This window comes from Hemiscyllium ocellatum, chromosome 31 (genome assembly GCF_020745735.1).
Source record: "Hemiscyllium ocellatum isolate sHemOce1 chromosome 31, sHemOce1.pat.X.cur, whole genome shotgun sequence".
Taxonomy (NCBI): domain Eukaryota; kingdom Metazoa; phylum Chordata; class Chondrichthyes; order Orectolobiformes; family Hemiscylliidae; genus Hemiscyllium; species Hemiscyllium ocellatum.
In genome coordinates this window covers 4,587,317-4,611,243 of record NC_083431.1, presented here as the reverse complement: position 1 = coordinate 4,611,243, position 23,927 = coordinate 4,587,317, and the positions used below count along the sequence as shown (strand labels likewise).

The following is a 23,927-nucleotide window of genomic DNA, read 5'->3' as shown; positions in this document are numbered from 1 at the left end:
CTTTTCATTCTCAATCCTGCCACCTTCTCTCAACATGGACGCTTTAATCTATTTCTAACTTTTTCATTGCTGAACTTGCCAAGTTTGAATGTTTACAGAGAACTTCTGCTAAATACTGACATATAGGTTGGTTAGGAATGCTCCACATCCTGTCAAGGGTGACTTTTTAGTAGAACCTAGTTTTGACTTCAGTGTATTTGAAAATAAATCCTTCTGTTGTTTTGCATGCAGTTCTCTCATCACAGTCATGAGAACGAAGGAATCTGATCACCCAGAAACACTTCACAAAAGCATTGGATGAATAAAGGTGGTGAGGAGGAAAGGTGTGAAACCAAGAGGAATTATTTGGAAAGGTGGAAACAGTCAGTCACGGATTCAGCGTTGAAGGGTTTGTTATTGAGAAGGTGCACAAGTGGCCTGCCTTATCCCCAAAAGCTAGTGCCTGTCTAATGCAAATGGATAGGATTACTTCGTTTGCAACTAGCTCAGATGTTCAATGTCTGTGACCTCATGTACTTTGCATTTGCAGAGGGAAATTTTGGTTACATTTCTGCCATATTCCAGTAGCACACCTTCCATAAAAGTAGACTTGAGATTGAGAGCAAAAGGCACAGCACCCCAATGACACTATCACCTTCACATTAAACTAAACCTTGTTTGCAGTATTTTCCTTTTGTTCACTTGTGGGATGCGTACTGCCATTTATTGCCCTGAAGCTCTGCACATTGCTGTGGGTCTGGAATCACATGTAGACCAAGAAAGGGTGGCAGAATTCCTTCCCCGTGTTCCTGAACGAGATGAGCTTTCACAACATCAACCATCGTTATAGGGTTGCCATTAGGCTAGCTTTTAATTCCAGTTGTTGTTGAATTCAATGCAGGGGTTTCAACAGGGCAAGAAATGATGGCAGACATGCTAGGAAGTAAATGCTCCACTCCAGAACCTGCTATCTCATGGGAATGTCGCCATTCCAAGTGTCCAAAGAATTACATTTCAGGTTTGGTCTGTGCAGATGTCCATTGCAGGAATCTGTGACCCTGAGTAAGGTCATTCTCGAATCCAGGCTCAGCCCTCAGTGGCACCCCTTGAGAGCATGTCTCCACGTTTACAAAACTGGTCCTTGACATTGTAATGGTTGAAATGTGAGAATACCCTCCACTGGGAGAAGAAACTTAATCTTGTTGTAGAGTCTAGTTAGTGGAACCTGATTGAGTCTCATTTTACAGAGATTATTGCAGTGAGAGGTGTCATCTTTCTGATAAGTTGTTGAATAGATGTTTAACAAACACCACAGCTCTGTCAACAGCACCTGTCACACCCTCATCTGTCATCTAGAAGGCAAGGGCAGCAACTGGTTAAGTACAGCACTCCCTGTGACTTCTCCAAGCCATTCATCGTCCTGATTTAGAAATATATTACGCCACTCCTTCACTGTTGCTGGGTCAAGATCCTGGATCTCCCTTCCCTAACAGCATTGTGGGTATGCCTAACCCCAAGGACTGCAGTGGTTCAGGAAGGCGAACTGCTGCCTTCTCCCAGGTAGTAAATGCTAGTTTATGCAGCGACTCTTTCATCCCATTGAAAAAGAAAACTGCTTTAAGAATCCTCATGTTTCTATTTTGCTGTGTTCTGCTGACCAGTATTTATCCTTCATCCAAAAATCACTTAAAGCAGCCTATTTGTGGGATCTTACTGTATGTCACCTGACCTCTGGTGTAAGTTCTTGCATTACAGTAGTGATGGCAGTTCCAAAGTACTTTTGACTGTAATTTGAAGTGCTGTTCTGGATTTTTATCTGAACTGTTGAATGTGTAGTGAGTGCATCTTCCCTTTTCTGTAACCACTGCCTCTGCAGAGAACAAAATGCGCTTCAGTGGAGAAATAGGCAAGAAAATACATGACATATGACAGTAATGAGAGAGACGTTATTATATCTTGCTGCAGCATTCAATCTAGATCTTGTAGTATTAAATCAGTCACAACTTCATTCATAGAGGTGAAAGAGAGAGTAAACTCCTGCTCAGAGGCTAAGGTGGGGATAGTATTTAGCATGATCAAAAGCTGAGCTAAAATAAATTGGATGAGCCTTTACTTAAGTAAGTCTGGTGTTTAAGAATCCATTTTTAAAAAATAAGTGATTCTCAAAATCTGCCTCTTTTGATTATCAGGCTACATTGTATCTAAACTCATTTTAAAAATTGGAAATGTTGGAGAAACTCGGCAGATCAGGCAGCATCTGTGGAGAGAGAAACAGTTCGTGTTTTGAGATCAATATGATTTTGGAATTAAAAGGAGCTGGACAATTTTTTTAATGATTAATGGTAAATAAGGAGGCGGAGTAAGTGGAACAGATTTCTTTGTGAGGATGCCATTGCCAACAGCAGTGGTACTGGTGATAAAGGAGAGAGAGAATGTTAAATAGATGTAAATGTTAGGTGTGAAATTAATATAAACTAGTTCTGTTTTACTGCAAGCACTTGGATCCAGTTAACTTGTTGAAACCACATAGATCTTGCTGACTAATATCAACAATGAAGATTTATATTCCCTGATGATCAAACCAGTTACAAAGTCTACATATGACAACAATGGCTAATTTTGCTGTACGTCATGAATTCTTTCCGGCTTTTGAGTTTGACCCAATGCTTTACTCTTCAGTCAGCCTTGTTCTGTGCTCTGAACTAAAATGTCAAATGAACACTATGTACATGCAGTAAAAGCACTGGTTGCATCTTTCTACAGTTGTCTGTTCACTGCTGATTAACCAGACTTTCACCCATGTTCACAAAAACAAAAGAGCTGTGGAATGCTGGAAATCAGAAACAAAATCAGAAATTGCTGAAAAAAACTCAGCAAGTCCAGCAGCATCTGTGGAGAGAAAACAGAGTTAAGTTTTGGTTAATTAAGGGTTCTAAAGAAGGGTCACTGAACCAGAAATCTTTAACTCCACAGATGATGCTGGACCTGCTGAGTTTTTCCAGTAATTTCTGATTTTGTTTCATCTGCATTTCTCTGAGACACATTGAATCTGGAAGCTCAAGTCAAACAGTTAAGATATCTTGAATTTGCAGAGAAGGGAGTTTTTTTTTAATCTCGTGGCTCCTACACTGAGAACTGTTTGTGAAAAATGTCAAAAAGGAACAGTTTGGCTGAATGTCTGGATTCCATGTTGCCCCTCTGTTTCTGCCAGTTATAAACTGACTACCTCCAGCTTCACCACTACCAGCACCTGTCCCAACCCTTCCATGTCTCACTGCTTCTCAGATATGGCATTTCCTCCTGAATAATTACTGGGAAGTCATTGTCTGCAGTCCTGTCACACTGGGCTCCTAGCTACGTATTGACTCTCTCTTTGCCTGTCACTGACTGAGTCCTACAGCATTCTGTTCGCCTCATCAGTATTTATTGTATTTAACCCTGATCTCACACCCACCTAACTCCTCCAACATATAGTCATCCTCTCTGTCCACTTATCTGCCAATGAGTTGATTTACCATGGCTTTGTTACCTTTATTGGACAGTGACATTCCATTACTTTGCTCACTAGCCATCCATCTCCCAGCCAGCATGGGCTTTATTCAAAATTCTGTGGCCTGTATTTTGATTCGCGCTAAGTACTAAACATCCAACATTGGTTCCAGATCCAGTAATACGTCAACTCTGACGTTAATATCCTTGCTTTCTAATCCCTCCGATGCCTTTCCCCTTCCTATATCCTACAAGGCCCCAGGATATCTGGATACCTCTAATTCTGGCTTCTCTCGTATCTCTGATTTTAATAGCTCTACCATTGCTGGTCATGCCTTCACCTACTGAGGCCCTGAGCTCTGGATTTGCCTCACAAAACCTCCCCATTTCTCTATGCGTGCCTTCTATTGAAAATGCTGTCTTTGAAGTCATTTGTCCTCCTATCTACCAGGCACTTTGGGATGCTTTACTATGTTAAAGGTGCAGTGCATATGGTTATCCAGACCCTGAGTCAGGATCTCTAGACCATTGAGAGGAATTTAGCAAAATCATCACCTCCAACTTGAGCCTGATTGACTTTTGTTCCTCAGTGGGGATTTTTATCTACAGCATTTCAACAGATAGGAAACACTTGGTTTTGATGCTGTGGCTTGAACTAAAAACTGTATTTTCCGATGCCAACAAGCCAACTGCAATACTGTAACATTGTTAACCACAAGCACTCTGTGATAGATTTGGAGATGTATCAAAACCTTTTAGTAGTTGGAAGCCTCATGTTCAAACCCAGTCTGTTCTGGATGCTCACTGAAAATGTTGTGAAGAGTAGCTGTAAAATATTCCAATGAAAAATGTTTGAAGTTAGTAGAGATCTTGTTGGGCAGGATATTTTGTAACCTTTCTTAATCCATGCAGAAACACCTCTCCCGTGCCTACCTGTCTGAACCAGTCCCCTCATCTATCTAGACTTCCAAAAGGCCTTTGAGAAGGTGCCACACGGGAGGGTGTTGAGCAAGGTGAGGGCCCATGGTGTTCGAGGTGAGCTGCTGGGATGGATTGAGGATTGGCTGTCTGACAGAAGGCAGAGAGTTGGGATAAAAGGTTCTTTTTCAGAATGGCAGCCGGTGACAAGCGGTGTCCCGCAGGGTTCAGTGTTGGGCCGCAGCTGTTCACGTTATATATTAATGATCTGGATGAAGGGACTGGGGGCATTCTAGCGAAGTTTGCCGATGATACGAAGTTAGGTGGACAGGCAGGTAGTACTGAGGAAGTGGGGAGGCTGCAGAAGGATCTAGACAGTTTGGGAGAGTGGTCCAGGAAATGGCTGATGGAATTCAACTTGAGCAAATGCGAGGTCTTGCACTTTGGAAAAAAGAATAAAAGCGTAGACTACTTTCTAAACGGTGAGAAAATTCATAAAGCCAAAGTACAAAGGGATCTGGGAGTGCTAGTCGAGGATTCTCTAAAGGTAAACATGCAAGTTGAGTCCGTGATTAAGAAAGCAAATGCAATGTTGTCTCTTATCTCAAGAGGGTTGGAATATAACAGCATTGTTGTGCTACTGAGACTTTATAAAGCTCTGGTTAGGCCCCATTTGGTGTACTGTGTCCAGTTTTCGTCCCCACACCTCAGGAAGGATATACTGGCACTGGAGCATGTCCAGCAGAGATTCACATGGATGATCCCTGGAATGGTAGGTCTAACATACGAGGAATGGCTGAGGATCTTGGGATTGTATTCATTGGAGTTTAGAAGATTAAGGGGAGATTTAATAGAAACTTACAAGATAATACATGGCTTGGAAAGGGTGGACGCTAGGAAATGGTTTCCATTAGGCGAGGAGACTAGGACCCGTGGACACAGTCTTAGAATTAGAGGGGGTCAATTCAGAACAGAAATGGGGAGACATTTCTTCAGCCAGTGTGTGGTGGGTCTGTGGAACTCATTGCCGCGGAGTGCAGTGGAGGCCGGGACGCTAAATGTCTTCAAGGCAGAGATTGATAAATTCTTGATGTCACAAGGAATTAAGGGCTAAGGGGAGAATGCAGGTAAGTGGAGTTGAAATGCCCATCAGCCATGATGGAATGGGGAGTGGACTCGATGGGCCGAATGGCCTTACTTCCGCTCCTATGTTTTATGGTCTTATGGTCTCATGACTCATCCCTCTCCTTCATTCGAGGCCATTCAGAATTGAGCGAGGCTGAAGGAATAACTCCCATTAGTTACCCCTCCACACACCACCTACTTCAGAGAGATTGCTATGTAATCTGTTCATAATGAGCTCCAAGTTAATGTTCCTCTACTCTGTTTCTGTGGAGTAATGCCCTTGCAGTCAACTGTTACATCGATCTAAAATGAATAATGCCAGAAATGAACTTTGATGTTTGGTTTTGGGAAATTGTGCATTGGTATGTCAAAAATATACTACAGGAGTCCTAATGGAAGTTTATTGTTATGTCAGTGCTAAATATTACTAATTTTCTTTCCTAAATGACCAAGAATTTTGTTGAAAAGGATCTTTTATGGGACTTTGGCTGAGTTGGCTTCATATTGCTAATATCCCATTCTGCTTGAGACTCGAGTTTCCTAAACTCCAAAACCATCTCGGGAATTTATGGTTGTGTTTTCTAGCGTTGGAGAGCACATTTGAACCACTTCCCAGAGATGCCTCTACATCTGTGTTGCTGTTTGACTGAACTGTCTCCTGTAGATCATACAATCTCCACTGGTCCTGCTCAGCATGAACCATTTTTTGGGGTGACCAGAGTGACAAGGTTGCAAAACAAAAAAATACATCGCCTCTAAATCCGTAAACAATTCTCAATCCTATTTCACTGTTACATCATTGTATGTTTTAATATCCTTTCACTTTCCAAACAACTTCATCAGGACGAAAATCCATTACTATCTTGGACATGTAGTAATGATCAGCAAATGTAGCCTTGCTAGAAACTCTCAATCTGGCACCAAATAGTTTAACAACTGTTTGTGTTTATAAAGTACCTTTTAACATACCTCTTCATGGGAACATCAGATGTAACGTTGGTATTAAAATTTTGAGTGACTTGAAGGAGAGTGAGTGGTGGAGGGATGATTTTGGAGAGAATTCCAGAGCTTGGAGCCTTGGGAGCTGCTGTCTAAGCTAATGGAGCACTGATGAAATGATTACAACATCAACAAATTATTCCTGCACTGTGGTTGGAACCGGAAAACAGCACTTGCTATGAAGCCCTTTTTTTGTGTCCCGTAATCATAGCAAGTCCCATTGCAGCAAATCTGGAGCTGACTGCCAGAGGGAGGAGAAATCCCTGCAATGTTGAATTTCCACAGGTGTAGACTGGCTCTACCTAAGGGCCTCAGTCTGACGGACAGATTTGACTCTAACTCTTGCCACTGAATCCTGTCACCCCTCTACAACCCTCATTGTTGCAATCTCTGCAGGGTCAGTCACAGAGATGTACAACATGGAAACAGACCCTTCAGTCCAACCCATCCATGCCAACCAGATATCCCAACCCAATCTAGTCCCACCTGCCAGCACCCGGCACATATCCCTCCAAACCCTTCCACTTCATATATCCATCCAAATGCCTCTTAAATGTTGCAATTGTACCAGCCTCCACCACATCTTGTGGCAGCTCATTCCATACACGTGCCACCCTCTGCATGAAAAAGTTGCCCCTTAGGTCTCTCTTATATCTTTTACCTCTCACCCTAAACCTATGCCCTCTAATTCTGCACTCCCCGACCCCAGGGAAAAGACTTTGTCTATTTATCCTATCCATGCCCCTCATAATTTTGTAAACCTCTATAGGGTCACCCCTCAACCTCCGACGCTCCAGGGAAAACAGCCCCAGCCTGTTCAGCCTCTCCCTATACCTCAAATCCTCCAACCCTGGCAACATCCTTGTTAATCTTTTCTGAACCCTTTCAAGTTTCACAACATCTTTCCAATAGAAGGAGACCAGAATTTCACACAATATTCCAACAGTGGCCTAACCAATGTCCTGTACAGCCGCATCCTGACCTCCCAACTCCTGTACTCAATACTCTGACCAATAAAGGAAAACATACCAAACGCCGCCTTCACTATCCTATCTACCTGCGACTCCACTTTCAAGGAGCACTCCAAGGTCTCTTTGTTCAGCAACACTCCCTAGGACCTTACCATTAAGTGTATAAGTCCTGCTAAGATTTGCTTTCCCAAAATGCAGCACCTCACATTTATCTGAATTAAACTCCATCTGCCACTTCTCAGCCCATTGGCCCATCTGGTCCAGATCCTGTTGTAATCTGAGGTAACCCTCTTTATCTAACTCTCTTTCACACAAGAGATGTTGCTTAAAAAAAAAGTCTCATTTTTAAGTGGTTTGGTTTGGTAAGGAAGTGTTTGTTCCTTCTGTTGCAGGTGGCTGCTGTGGATCAGATCAGAAGCAGTATGTCATTGGAGGATGGGCCTGGGCTTGGTGGTGCGTCTCGCAGACACAGAGGTAAGACACTCCGAAGCAACAATAAACAACTTTCCTCCCTCTCAAGCTCTGCTCTCTTCCAAAGACACTCTTCCACTTTAGCCGGTCATATTGGTGTTTTCGGTAACTTTTTTTTTAATATGTAAAGAGGGTGATGCAGAAAAGGTGGATTGGTGGGGATTGTGTGCTATGTCAAACAAACTGTAACGGCTCATGAGATGCAGGTGGTTGAATTAAACCTGAAGCAAATGATTGTGTACCAAGCATGGCAGAGTGTTGGGGATCAGTATGATGGTTGGCTGATGGTAGGAGTAAGATGAAGGTGAAGTAAATTGTGTAAAATTCCGCAATGCTGTCAATGTGACTTTTTTTTAAAAACAAATGTCTGTCTTGTCACTTTTTATTCTGGAGCATAGATGTGATTAGATTCCCTACTGTGTGGAAACAGACCCTTCGGCCCAACAAATTCACACCAACCCTCTTCAGAGTAACCCACCCGAACCTGAAGGTCTGGGAAAAGCCTTTGGTTCTGACCATTTCCTCATTTTATTTGATATGACAGTATCCTTAATTTGCAAATTCAGATTTAATGTTGTGGTGCTATCCCAGTGCTGGAGACGTTCTCCTATCAATATTGTATAAAATATGGGGTCTGCTAGTGTTTACAAAAATGCAAGAGGACCATCGCTGCAGTGCATGGAGAGCCACTTTATTGCCGTATGAGAAATTATTTAACTTGCAGACATTACTCTAATCCCTTCCTTAGGTTTAGAAAGAAGGATCACACCGTCAATGGAATTTTCTGTTAGTAGCACTTCTCTTCCATTTTTAAAGTGGAGTTCGCATTTAAATCCGGAGAGTGAAGCAAGCAATCGAAGAGGTCCAAGTGTTGTAAAACTGAAGTTGTGAACAGACCCTTTTTACACACTTGGTCTCTGGCTTTTGATTATGTAATCTTTTAGATCTTATGCTGTATTTTTGATTTGGGGAGAGATATGTGTGTAAGTATTTGTCATGGAAGGAGTGAAAAACATAAATCCAGCATCTGAACAAGAGAAGCCAAAATTCTTTAGTCGCACACCTAAATTGGAGTCATAGAGATGTACAGCATAGAAACAGACCCTTTGGTGCAACTCATCCATGCTGACTAGATATTCTAAATTAATCTAGTCCCATTTGCCAGCATTTGGTCCATATCCTTCTAAGTCCTTTCTATTCATATACCCATCCAGATGCTTTTTAATTGTCGTACAAAAATTAAATTAATTGGAAGTTGGCTTTTAACTGAAAATTTAGCTAAGAAATTAAGGAATATTTTGAAAATGCCTCTGCTTTGAATGAAGAAACTTTGGCCCCCATGTAAAATGTAATGTTAAAGTAATGTATTTGAATAACATGCTTGTGGAAATCAATTTTACTATTGGCTAGCATCCAATTCCTTCATCTTTTAAACATCAAGCATTATATCTTTCAAATGCACTGAACTATTTTCCACAGTCTGAGTCATCAATTTTATTTTCCTGAGATTTATCACTGGGATGGCAATGTACAGGAATGGTCTCCAACTGTAATGTATGAGGTTTTAGTTTCATGTATTACAAATCTGCATCAGTGTACAAGATGGGTGTTTTGGTCAAATTGTGTTTTGTATTCTTGTACATTAACAGAAAATGTTGCTTAATGTAAAGAACTCGAGGGTCTTCTCACTCTTCCACTGTTTTAATGAGGTCAGGTAGGGAGGAGAGAATACATCGGTGTATATGCAAATCTCTTCCAATCTCAATTCACCCAAAAAAATGCTAAAATGTGTCTGAGTGTATCCTTTGGACATTTTGTTCTGATGGATTTTGCTGTTTGCTGTTGTACCGTTTCCTCCTCTTTTTGAATGCTGAGGATCTCTGGCACCACTCAGATATTGTGGTTGTTTTGTGGTCTCTTCCCTGTTTTGAAAAAAAAATCAAATGCTGAGCTCATGCTTATCATTAAATAAATAAACCTGTCTTTCAGGACCCCAATTCCTGCAGCAGGTCAGTTTGTTTTGAAATCTCCCTTCTCTCCTCCCTGTCCGTGGTTATGTTAACCTAGCTGTTGGTTTTCCCCTCCCACATCCTCTTTCTAATGTCAGACAGAGGGAACCGAAGCTTACATGTTGTCTTGCCCTTAGGGCTGATTGCTGCCACAGCCCTGATTTTGTTTTTTTGTCAATGTGTTTTTGATTTCACAAACATTTGCCTGATTTTTTTTTGTACGCCCCATTTTAATTTTGAATGATTCCCCAGAGGTCATTTAAACAAATTGAAATTCAGACAATCTGCCTGAGATCTTTGTGAATTTTGCTGCTGGCAGTAATAATCCATTTATCATATCCTGTTTATTCTACATATTGACTTCAACAGGATGCCACAGGTTCTGGTTTTGATTTTGTGTAATGCTTTTATTAGTCTTGAAAGGCAATGTATAGTTGATATTTATAATCTCCCTTCCCCATGAAAGCATACCCTTGTGATGCCTCTTATTCCGTTTGTTATTCTTGTTGTCACTTCCCTCCTGAAGTACTGGCCCTTCTCCAGCACCTGATTCAAGTGTCTGTTCTTTGTATGTATGGTTGTGCATTGAATATTTACAAGGTGTTTAACCATGCAGTATCTAATTTCCCAGTTTGTTCCTGCCATTCCCTATGTGTATATTTGGCACAGCCAATTGGGTGAATATCAAGACCAGCAAAGTGGAATCTACTCCCTTAAGCCACTGGGGAAAACGAATACCATGCTTTTTTGTTTAAGGAGACCTGAGAAAAATAAACAAAGATAAAAGGCCCATGTGCTGCCTCTGCTCTGACGGGTGGGAGAACAAGTGATGGCGTGGGTGTTCTGTTCAGCCACTTAGTCCTCCCAACTCCAGCCTCTCAGAAAGAAGCTTCCATCAGAAAGGCAGTTAAATGACTCCAGAGCATTTTAAGGAGCATCTCAAATTCTCAGTGCATTATTTTGAACGACAATCTCTCTTTTTATATGAATTATTCATATTAGAGCAGGAGTAACATTGTAGATTTTTGATCTGTATGAGTCTAGAGGACATCTATTGGCTAGCTGTCTCATTGCATTTTGCACAACATGCAGAAACCTTCAAGAAGAGAATTTACTTCTGAATGAAATGCACTGTACATTGACTCTACGAGCAGGAGGAGGCTTTGTCATCTCTCATTGCTGGTGATCAACATTGTGTTCCCATGCTACCTAGTTATTCCTTGATGTCAATAATTCAAAATCTGTCAATCTTTGCCATTACTTTTCTTAATGACTGAGCTTCCACAGCCCTCTGGGGTAGAGAATGTCAAAGATTTCTCACCCTCGGAGTGAGCAAGTTCCTTCTCGCCTCAGTCCAAATAGCTCACTTTTTATGCTGTGACTGTGACCCTGGAACTAGATCCCACAGCCTGAGAGAAACATCTTTCTGCATCTGCTGTATTTCTCTTTAACCATTTTGAGTGTTCCTTTGAGATTGGTAAACTTTCGAATACAGGCCCAGTGTCTCAATTGCTCCTTGTACTTGGTCCCTTCTGAACCTCTGTAGCACTCTCTGTCTGGTCAATATATCCTTTATTTGGTAAGGGGCCAGTACTGCACGTACTGTCAATGCAGTCTCACCATATTATATATAATTAAAGCAGCAGCTCTTTGCTTCTGAGCTCCAATCCTCTAGTGATAAAGGTTGATGTAGCATGTGCTCTCTAAGGTGCTTGCTGAGAATGAAGTGGGGGGGGGGGGGTTGAACTGCCTTCTTGAAATGCTGCAGTCCACTTGTTGTGGGTTGACCAACAGTACACTGAGGGAGGGAATTCCAGGATTTTGACCCCAGCAGCAGTTAAGGAACAACGATATATTTCCAAGTCAAGAATGGTGAGTCACTTGATGGTGTTCCCATGTATCTGCTTCTCTTGTCCTTCTAGATGGAAGTGGTTGTGGCTTTGGAAGATGCTGTCTGAGGATCTTTAGTGAATTTCTGCAGTGCATCTTGTTGATGGTACATACTGCTGCTGCTGAGCATCTTTGGTGGATGTTTGTGGAAATGGTGCCAGTTAAGCAGGGGCTGCTTTGTCCTGGATGGTGTCAAGCTTCCTGAGTGTTGTTGGAGCTGCCCCCATCTAGGCAAAAGGGGATTATTCCATCACACTCCTGACTTGTAGATGATGGACAGCTTTGGGGAGTCAGGAGGTGAGTTACTTGCTGCAGTGTTCCTGGTCTCTGTCCTGCTGTTGTAGTCATTGTATTTGCATGGCAAATCTAGATGAGTTTCTGGTCAATGGTAGCCCCAAGGATGTTGATAGGGGGAATTCAGTGATGGAAATGTTGAATTCAAGGGATGGTGGTTAGATTCTGTCTTGGAGATGGTCATTGCCTGGCATTTGTGTGGCATGAATGTTGCTTGTTACTTGTCAGCCCAAGCCTGGATATTGTCCAGATCTTGTTGCATCTGAACACTGGTTGCTTCAGTATTTGAAGAGTTGTGAATGGTGCTGAACATTGTACAACTGTTCCCTATTTCTAACCTTATGATGGAGGGAAGGTCATTGATGAAGCTGTTGAAGATGGTTGGGCCTAGGACACTACCCTGAGGGAGCCCAGCAGAGATGTCCTGGAGCTGAGATGAGTGACCTCCAACAACCACAACCATCTTCCTATGTGCCAGGTATGACTCCAACCAGCAGGGAGTTTGCCCCTGACACCGATTTAATTCTAGATTTGCTACAGTTTCTTGATGCCACACCTGGTCAAATGCATCCTTGATGTCAATAGCTGTCACTCTCAGTTTACCTCTGGAATTCAGCCCTTTTGTCCATGTTTGAACCAATGCTATAATGAGGTCAGGAGCCAAGTGGCCCTGGCGGAACCCACACTGGGCAGGTTATTGCTGAGAAGCTGCTGCTGGATAGCACTGTTGATGACACTCTCTGTGCTGTTCGCACAGATTGTATTCCAGAGCGGCAGCTTTGATTTTCTTATTCTCTTTTTTCATATTGTATTTCTGTTTCTCCTCATGACAAATATAGAATCTTTATTTCATTCTATTTCATGAAAGTTTTGTGTTTTAAGCCTTGGATTGGTAAATTAATTTCAAATTGGTTCCTATTGCAATGAAACAAATCAGTTTTGAAGAATGGTCACTGATCTCGAAATGTTAACTTTGTTTTCTCTCTGCAGATGCTGCCAGACCTGTTGAGTTTCTCTAGCCATTTCTGTTTTTGTTTCTTTTGGTTACTGTTGCATATTATCTTGAAAATAATGAGCTACAGGGGGTGGGATGAATAGAATAATTTGTGACTAGGATATTATGTATGCAGTGAGTGAATGACTTTCACTGATCTGAATCCTTCAATGATAACTTTCCTAAATGCTTTATTTATTTCTCCTAATTATTTCTTATCAATTTAGTATTATCTGTTTTGAGGCTTTCACATCCTTTGGATTAATCTTCAGTTGAATGTTATAACAATCTTTCCTTTGTCAACAATGTTGTAATTCAGTAAAGTTTTTGCAATGTTTTAATGTTTTGGGCATTGAATATGCACGGTTGTGGTATTTCTTTCAAAGAGAACAACGTTCTCTGAATGCTCTAAACAACGTCCCACACTTAACCAACACCCATTTAAAGTCAGTCAGAGTCAGACTAGGTCAGTTGTTCATCTTACTTGCTTATTTTTGAACAAAATTGGCAGCTCGGCTTGACTACGTAACCTATGTGACTGCATCATAATTGCTTCTTGGGCTCTAAAGAGTTTTGGGACACATTGAGCAGATGATCTAATGTCTTAATCGTCGAGAACCTTCTGAAGAAGGGTGACTCGCATCAGGAGTAACCCTACCTTTTGATTTTGTGAAGCTTCACATTGTTCATGCCCTGTGATAAATGGCTATCTTGAAAAGACACGGGAATCACCTGCTGTCTTTCTGCAGGTGATTTGTTTATTTGTTTCTTGAAGTTACTCAATGTCGGTAAAGTCTGGATCAACACATCTTTGTACGAGATAATCAAAGCACCCATCGTTCAGGATCATAGAAATTCCAAGAAAAAACCGAGCTGAGGAGAGCTATCTCTTTGAAATGCCTGAGTGTGCAATTGAAAGTTTATCTTGAACCCCGCACCCATTAAGGATTAACCATTTCTTGACCCAAACTTTGAGAAGTTTTGCTTGATTGTTATTTGCACTGGAAGGGATTCTATGATTGAGAAGGGGGGAGTTGGGTGGTTCCAGGAACACTTTTTTGCAGGTATATGTTGGATTGTAATTCAATTAACCAACTGTATGGATTTCTTGTTAATTGTCTGCCTGCTTGATATTTCTTTAATTCATCACCATTTATTTGGTTAATCAGAGTATTATTAGGATTTTTCTTCATTTCTTATCAGAGAGGACATTTTTCTTTGGGTGGGTGTGGAAAGCTTGAATGAAGTCCCTTCATCTTGATGGCATGAATACCTGTTTTCACCACGAGTGTTAGACTGTGGTATTAACTTTTAAGCATAGACAATCTCTTTAATATCAATCCAACTTTGTCTGTGGTATTAATTTGTTTGTGCCTCAAGTCTAGCACTGAGAGTTTTTAAAAGGGCTGCCTCCAGAGGATCATTCCTGGGAATCTATTTTCATTAAAGAAAGGTATCAAGTTGGCTCTGTGTACTTCTGTTAAAGCAGTGTGCAATTTCCACCTTGCATTGTCATGTGCTTCAGGTAGCCACTGGGCTTCAGTGTCATTAGCTTGATGGAATGAGTTTCAGCTTCTCCCTGGATTCACCAGTTTTCCTTGGACAGTGAGATGAAGCCATTCTTCAACTCTATCGGATGTTCCTACTTAACATCAGATGACTTAAAGGTTATTAATTATCATAACCAATTTTTGTTTGAGCCCACCTTTGAGTGATCAAACATGGTTGGTTTTAGAATGCTGTGGTTGGCTAAAGAAGACTTTTTTTAAAAAAACTAAGTGAATGTAGATTGGTATCTATTTCCTTTCTATTTTAGTAAAGTATTATTCATTATCTTGTGAATTTCATACCTTGTATGTGAATTAGCTATAAGGTAAAAGATATTGAAGTACGCAGAGGGGTTTATCTCCAGTTAAGTGTGTAATTCAAGACCCTCTTGCCTATATTTGTTGCCAAGTAAAAGATCCTTTTCTGCGTTCCTTTATGGTAGGCTTCAACATCAAAAATAAATAGTTGATGCATGTTGCTTTTGGCTTTGCTAGGATGCAATGCAGAAGCTATTATCTGCCTGTGCTCACAGGTTCCCACTATGCTTTTGTGAAGAGGAATGGAAATATTGAAAACAAACCAGAAAATATTTCAGCAGGTTGGCCTCTTCACGTCTCTCTCATAAACTACCATTTGCAGCTGAAGTGAAGAAACGTTTCTTCAACCATTTCTTGCTTATTCTTTCTCATGTACTGAATTTTCATGTGCACCCGCTCAATAATTATCATGTCATAAGTCAGTAAGTGCTTACAAGCTCTGGCGATGCTCTGTGAAACTGCAGTGGCCACCTTGTTAAAATAATAAAGATGTAAACTGACAGGTTTAATGGTAAATTTTATTGTATTATGAATCCCATGGATTGTTTCCACTGGGGGAAGTACTTTGTCCTAGAGTTTAGCCCTGTTCCTCTATCCTCAGGTCCATATTCCTGGATTGAGGTATTTCTGTGCATTTGAGAATAACAAATGCAGATGTTTTGCCTTGTTTTCCTATTTCCTGTCTTCCAACTCGATGTAGAACTGTGGATATTTTGTCTCTGCTTTTCCTTGGTGTAGTCTGTGCTTTTAAAAGTAGCCTGACTAAGCTGCTTGGGTTAGCAGAATCCCTACCTTGCCATACAGTGCATTGAAAGCATACAGCAAATGCTGTGATCTACAAGCTCATCAATACCTTGTGCTCTCTTTTGGATTTGTCCAGCTGTGGTGAAGTTTTCAGCATCAGACCCAGCTGTGAGGAACAGGGTAGGGCAGCCATAATTGTGTGTTTGGAAGAGAAACTATTCTCTGCAATGCAGACATAAGGGGAGTAAAGAAATTCTATAATTTTCTTGTAATCCATTTGCTGAGATCTCCCCCCACCGTCCCCCTCCAAGTCTCTGCATTGGCTCACCAGATGATCTTTAACTAGATTGTGCTGTGTTACCGGTCATGTTTGCCTGTGAATGAAGGCCTTTCTCTGGATTCCATTCACAGCAGTGACCTGGTTAAAGCAGCAATTGCCAGCTATAATTGGCATGGAACTGTCCAGAAATCACAGCAAGTCATTCTGTCCTCTTCAATCTCTGCTCATTCTGGGAAAAACATAATTGTAGCACCAAAACAAAACATTGTGCCAAGTGAGGGAGAGGTCATACTGCATACTTCCAGAGCGTATATTTTGTGTTTGACATGACTGGAGAAACTGTTCCAACAAAATTGGAATAGAGATCAGCCCTACAAATTTGTTGCTTTCTTGGAAGAGATGGACCATTTTTACCAAATGTATTGGTACTAAAATATATATAATTTAAGAGCAAACTATGCTACATCATCAGTCATTTTGACATTTCAAATGATTTTATCCTTAGTGTGTATGGTATCCTCCTTGTGGCCTGGTGCTCAGGTTCGAACTGTCACAATAGCCTAGAAAGACTGGCATTGTTTTTATCATCAATTCACATTTCTCAAAGGCAGACCCAGCTGAAATTTATTACATCTGACTTTTAATACTGCATTTTTCTACGTTCACACCTCCTTCAACTGTGCAGAATGATTTAAATGCCATTGTTACTGCGCTAGGTTCAATACTTAATGGACGGCTCGCGATCTTTGAAGCTAAATAATAAACAAGTCTGAAGATTACCCCATGAGCTCATACTCCAGTACATGGCATAACCTCCTAAAGAAAATAGTGAACGATGGCAATCTTGACCAGGAATTCAGCTTACTTGAGCCAGTTTGAAACAGCACCATTATTGGGTCATTGTCAGTTTTTTTTAATACTGAGACAAATTTATTCCCTTTTGCCAAATCGGCTACTTTCTTGTTTTTCTCTTGAAAAAGAAGTCTGACCATGCCCAACAAAATAGAACAGAGAAATTAGATTTTCAATACCTGGGCTGAAAACAAGAGGTATTGGCTAAATGAGGTAATGGTTCTGAGACAGTGAAATAGAGTCATAGAGATGTACAGCGTGGAAATAGACCCTTCGGTCCAACCTGTCCACGCCGACCAGATATCCCAACCCAATCTAGTTCCACCTGCCAGCACCCGGCCCATATCCCTCCAAACCCTTCCTATTCATATACCCATCCAGATGCCTTTTAAATGTTGCAATAGTACCAGCCTCCACCACATCCTCTGGCAACTCATTCCATACACGTAACACACTCTGTGTGAAAACGTTGCACTTGGGTCTCTTTTTGTTTTCGTAATCTTTTCCCTCTCACCCTAAACATCGTTTACTTATGCTGCCCATGCCCCTATGAACTCTATAAGGTCACCCCTCAGTGTCTGACGCTCCAGGGAAAACAGCCCCAGCCTATTCAGCCTCTCCCTATACCTCAAATCCTCCAACCCTGGTAACATCCTTGTAAATCTTTTCTGACCCCTTTCAAGTTTCACAACATCTTTCCAATAAGAAGGAGACCACAATTGCATGCAATATTCCAACAATGGCCTAATCAATGTCCTGTACAGCTGCAACATGACCTCCCAACTCCTGTACTCAATACTCTGACCAATAAAGGAAAGCATACCAAACACTGCTTTCACTATCCTATCTACCTGCGACTCCACTTTCTATGAACCTGCACTCCAAGGTCTCTGTTCAGCAACACTCCCTAGGACCTTACCATTAAGTGTATAAGTCCTGCTAAGATTTGCTTTCTCAAAATGCAGCACCTCACATTTATTTGAATTAAACTCCATCTGCCACTTCTCAGCCCATTGGCCCATCTGGTCCAGATCCTGTTGTAATCTGAGGTCTTCTTCGCTGTGCACTCCACCTCCAATTTTGGTGTCATCTGCAAACCTGCTAACTATACATCTTAAACTCGTGTCCAAATCATTTATGTAAATGATGAAAACTAGTGAACGCAGCACCGATCCTTGTGGCACTTCACTGGTCACAGGCTTCCAGTCTTCCACCACCCTCTGTCTTCTACCTTTGAGCCAATTCTGTAGCCAAATGGCGAGTTCTCCCTGTATTCCATGAGATCTAACCTTGCTAACCGGTCTCCCATGGGGAACCTTGTTGAACGCCTTACTGAAGTCCATATAGATCATATCTACCGCTCTGCCCTCATTAATCCTCTTTGTTACTTCTTCAAAAAACTCAATCAAGTTAGTGAGACATGATTTCCCACGCACAAAGCCATGTTGACTATCCCTAATCAGTCCTTGCCTTTCCAAATACATGTACATTTTGTACCTCCAGATTCTCTCCAACAACTTGTCCACCACCGAGGTCAGGCTCACCGGTCTATAGTTCCCTGGCTTGACCTTACCACCCTCCTTAAATAGTGGCACCATGTTATTGAAGTTGCATTAGCTACACCCAGCTGACATAATGTGCAGTTTTTGAGTTGAGATAGGGAGTACAGCAGTAGCCTTGGTAGGCAGCAGATGTATTTTACACAGTTTCCAAGAGAAGCACATATAGTTATTACTTCATGCATCTTACACAAGTGCCCCTTCTGTGCATCCAGTGGGTGTATCGTCTTCCACTAATCACAGGCCCTAACAACAGTACAGACAAAAGATTGGTGGCAGTGAGTAGCCTCCAAACAACCTTGCACTGTCCTATACATGAAGCTGGTAGACATTACCCAGCGTTGACATTTGGGGCAAATGCCAGGTGGTAGCATTGCAGCTTGGAGTTCTATGCAGGCACTTCCATCACTTAAAGTTCCAGAACCAACGGAAATAATTTTGTTTTGAAGTAAAGTCAATTGACCACTTTAAGAAAGCAGTCAGTAGCAGCTGAAATGTAAGTGCTTTCCAGAGACTGCAGTAGCTGTAGAATCAGCTGCAGGCCAAGCCTGACACTCCAAAGCCAAACCTTCACCAAGGAGCTGGTGGGAGCTGCAGACAGGACAGCATGAGCTAGAAAGAAAAACCAACCAGCAAACTTGGGAAAAGACAGAACCATAGTGATGGAGTCTCTGGGAATAAAGTGTATCAATTAGTTAATTTTGAATTGCTTTTTGTTTCTTGATTCCACAACCTGATACCTTTTTGTATTCTTGTATAAAAGCCATAGTTTTTTTAACTTGGCTTGGTTATAGATGATTTGCATTCGTTAGCAGTGACTGATTGCCTTTGTATTTATTAGCAGTGTTTCCATTTTCAGACTATGCAATTTCAGGAGGCTCTCCCTTTTCCCGACGTGTCCAATTAACACTTGATCAAAGACAAACCTATGAAAGGAATTCTGTATTATCCTTTTGAATACATGTCAGATTGCTATCCCAGTTCAGAGAAATGCAAGTTGGATTTTGAATGGAAGTTATTCTCCTGCCTTGAAATATGTAAACGCAAGACCACTAAACAGACTGATGGCGATAATACACTGCCTATAAGTTTACTCATTTTCTTTGAGTTGCTTTTCATCCTCTGCTGGTGTGAGTGGGGCCAAAAGGATTCCTGCTTGCAGGTTTCCTGGTTTTCCACTGACTTGTTCACCACTGTTTTCCTCATGAGTCATAGATTGTAATTCAGAGAGGGCAAGGTGTAGTTCACTGCAGGAATGGGCATTTCTCCACTCTGTCAAAATTCCCACATTGTCCTAGTGTTTGGGTACATAATTAATTCACAGCAGTGATGCTGAATTTCTGTGTGCTCCCAAAATTGTGCACTGAGTGGTAATGTAAGTCATGGGAAAAGATACTAACAGTGAATGGACAGGGTCAAATCCAGGCAGCTCGTCTTGAATCTAACCACCTAGCATCAAGAATCTCTGTAAAATTTGAGTTTGGCAGTTTTAAACCCAATCCCGTATTCCCATTATTTGGCTATAAAAAGCCAGCCTTGTTTTGACTTGTTCATAATGAGTGGAGATACAGTAAAGATAAAGCTGCCTTCGTCTCAGAGGACCAGAGGTCCTCTCATTTAGAGGCAGTCAGCTGGTAGTGAGTTTAATTTGAGAGTCACCACACCTTCGGTAAGGGAGGAGTTTATGAAGGCAAGACCTTTGTGGGAACTTCAGCTGGTGTGGGAGTTGAACCCTCATTGTTGGCATCAGTCTGCATTGTAAACCAGCCATCAAACAAACGGAGCTCAGCAAGTCAGTGCTAGAGGAGAGCTGAGATTTAGGCCTGAAGTGTGTTTGAGCAGCATGGAGGGGATTTTATGCTGCACCTGACTATGCTAAAGAGCTCAATACTAACACACACGCTGCAGTTCCATCTGAAAGCTTCCTTTAATCTCAGTGCAGTCATCAAGTGCCTTGATGACACAATGCAGGCATATGGTTTCCTAAGAGAAATGAAAAGCACTAATTGCAATTTGTGGTGAGCTGTCTAAGGAGTGACATATAACTCTTGTGCTGAAGAATCCACAACCTTTTGGGAACTCTGAAATCAAAAGGAGAAAAAACCTTGAATTTTTTGCAAGCCTAACTTTCAATGTTTCCAATAATGAAATAACTCGAGTGCTATTTTAATGGAGTTAGCTATTTAAGAATTTGATTAGGATAACCAGCTCCCCAATTAGGGAGCTATTTTCAATCAGGGCTGTAGGTTGCTGAGCTGTCCTTGTTTATTTGTTCAATTAAATACTGGAGCAAACTAACATCCATCAATATTGAGCAGGTTGGCTGAACAAATGCATCCAACTTGGAAAACTCAACAGAGTAAACCTTTCAAAAATTTCTCCAATTAATCCAGACGAATAAGGATCTCAATAATTGGAGACGTTATCTGTCCAGCAAAGGAATTTGTGATGTAATGCAGCTTTTTTGTTGCAACTATTCATTTTATTTTCTGTTATTTCCTAAAAGGAATCTAACTTGGAAATGGTAAAGATGTGTATTGAATGAATTTTTAAGTTTCAGATATGAAATAGACTGATGTTACTGCTGAATGTTATCTCTTATTCTTGTAGCTAATGTTTTAAAAGTGCTTAAATTCTTCACTGTAATGATGCCATTGCTATCCACCAAAAAACTGGAGTGAACAAGACAGCTGTGACACCCAGAAAAAATCGAGTATTTTGTGGGATTATTGCTCTAGAAGTGAATTCAGTTCAGTTTTGAAACTGAGTGCTATATAATAATTCTTGTTGCAGCATGCAATTGTGACTGTATTTTTATAATCCAATCAAAAATCATTGTTTATCGAATCAAAATGTCAAGTGGTGTGAAGCTTGAGAATAGTGCTGGCAAAGATAACTGCATCTACTTCAGCAATGTACAACTGACTTCAGTTACACAATGCTCCACCCACTGAACTCAATACCTAAGAAAACGCCATTTTAAAAAAAATAAACGAAACATGATGTAAAATCTTGCACACTGTAACCTAAAATGATGCAAGCTGTGGTGCGAACTAAAATCCAAATGTACTTCTGATGACTGTAAATCTAGCCAGCTTCCATCCTTGTTTAATGGCCGCATTTGAACCCATTATTCACGTCAACCGCCACCCATGATCCCAGGTGAAATGTTTATCACTGACATCAGAATGTACACATTTTTTTTAGAGTTCATCCATTTTATTACCCTGTTCTCCCATTTTTATTGTATTATTTTTCCATCAGGCATGCTGCATCTATGCAGCTCACTGACTTTGCTGATTGTCACAGTTAAAATAGGGAAGAGAAAGATAAAGGTAAGGAACTGAGTAATTCAGGAGCGATACATGTTACTGCTTCTGGTTAAGTCTTTCCATTCAATGTGATCATATGGCCTTAGAGTCAGAGATGTATAGCATGGAACAAGGAATAAATGCTTCCATTGACAGTAAAATAACACTGGATAACCCTTGATTCCTTGCTTGTATTGGTCATGGATGTTGAACCGCCCCAGGAGATCTTTTGGTCAATGACATCAAAGTCCTGTGTTGACATTGTTAAAGAATTATTTGTTTCGGGTCGGTTAGGTTCCTGTTTTGCTCTCAACTTGCTTTTGTTCAGAATCTTTTTGAGTTGTTTCAGATTGTTTTTTTTTAAATTGCTGGCAGAGGTTTCGTACAGCACCAAGCTTGAAACCAAATCCGTGACAGCATTCATTCCGCTAAATTCCCAGCAACCACTGAGTCGGCGAATTGTTTCCTGGCTTAGAAAGACTGAACTTCTAAAACGTGAATCTATGGTGAGATCCTTACACAAGGAAGGAGGGTCTAATACTTTAGTTATCTATTGGAATCGAAGGGTTTCTTGTTTGACAAAAGAAAAATGTCCCTGTTATTTTCAATGAGCCGTTTACATGAAGAATTACAGACCCAGCCTGCATTGAGTTTTATTCAATTCATTCTCCTAGAAAGCAGAGGGGGTGCTGATGAAACTGGATCCTGGGCGTGAAGGCATGGGTTAAACTGCTAGGCATGCAGCCTGTAGCGGTTAGAGGGAACTGAAAAAAAAAGTTTTGCAAGGTATTAAATTGTTGGATGTATTTTTGTTTGCAGTTACCACATTGTGAATTGCTATTTAGGGTTCTTGTATCAGGTAACACATTCCACTCTGGGAGTTTACACAAGAGGAGGGAAAAACTGTGAACTGTCAGATCCTGCAATGTAGCAACAGTAACTCTTGCTGCAACCTTTTGCATCATTGATAAGATTGAAATAATAAATCTAAGTGCAGAACATCTTGCATGACCCTGTGCAATTCATTGTCAGGAAACAGACCTCACCTGTGATCTTTACATGCAGTTAGTTTCCAGCATTGACAGGGAGAGGTAACCCCTGTGCCACCCATCCCCGTGTAGGAGGAAGGAGTTTCGAATAGTACTCTGTGCTCCTGCTGTCAGTTTCCACCTTGTGGCTGTCATCGATGGTGGAACTGAAAATGCCTTGGCTGCTTGATAATATGACCTCAGAGGATAAGCACTAGAAGGGACCAATAAAAGTGTTTCTTTTTTCAATTTTATGCACATATTTTTCCTGATGTAAGTGGCTGATAACATTAAGTATTACTTTGGAAGGACAACTGACCATTCAGCCACTCAATTTTCTGTCTTTTTCAGTTAGATCATGAATGATCTGTAATACATCCACTTTGGTTCGGTATCCATTGCCCTTGCCTGTCTAATGTCTATCCATCTCTGATTTAAAAAAAAATTGACTTCAGTTTCCTCAGCATGCTTCAAGGTCTGTGTTCCAGATTTACGTACTTCTGTGTATAAAGATGTCCTTCCTAACTACTTCCTGCTAGAACCTGACGCCAGGCATTGCTCTGTATTCTTCTGGAGAAAGAGGTGTTTACCACTCAGGATCTTTTCCCTTGATTTGAGATTCCGAAAGGTTTGCTGGAAGATTCCACAGGAATTTGAGATTGGGCTCAAATTTTATACCAACCCTCACAGCTGGAGCTCCCTAACTGAAGGCCATGACTCAAGCCTATGCTTGTCTTTTTGAATGGTCTGGCTGTGGTGTAGCCATCGACAGAAGGCACTGCAGTCAATACCTTCCAAGTTGCAGCTTCCATCACCACCATGGAAGAGATGGTCAGGCAGTGTCTGGAAACACCACTATCTCTCAACTCCCCTCCAAGCCATATACCATACAGAATTGGAGATCTATTCACTGCACCTTCATCTCCACTAAAACTTACCATCACCTTCTCGAGGGCAATTAAGCATGGACAATAAGTGTCTGCTTTGTCAGCGAATGCATTTTGTAAAAGCTAGTATCTTTGGGAAGGAGCTGGCGGGAATTTGAAGCAAGGTGGGTCTGGGTCTGGGTGTCTCCATAGCTGTGTTTTCCAGCTATTTTTTCAAATGACTCCTGACTTCACACCACTTACATTTGTTTAATAATGTATT

General features: G+C 41.2%; 1 protein-coding gene across 1 annotated transcript in view; it reads left to right on the top strand.

The window, feature by feature from the left end:
- LOC132830596 (flotillin-2) overlaps nt 1-23,927 on the top strand; it is a 95,703-nt gene that overhangs the window by 24,442 nt on the left and 47,334 nt on the right. Inside the window, exon 2 of the mRNA XM_060848444.1 lies at nt 7,874-7,955. Within this exon, the coding sequence (XP_060704427.1) occupies nt 7,874-7,955 (82 nt within the window). The remainder of the gene's footprint in view (nt 1-7,873; nt 7,956-23,927) is intronic.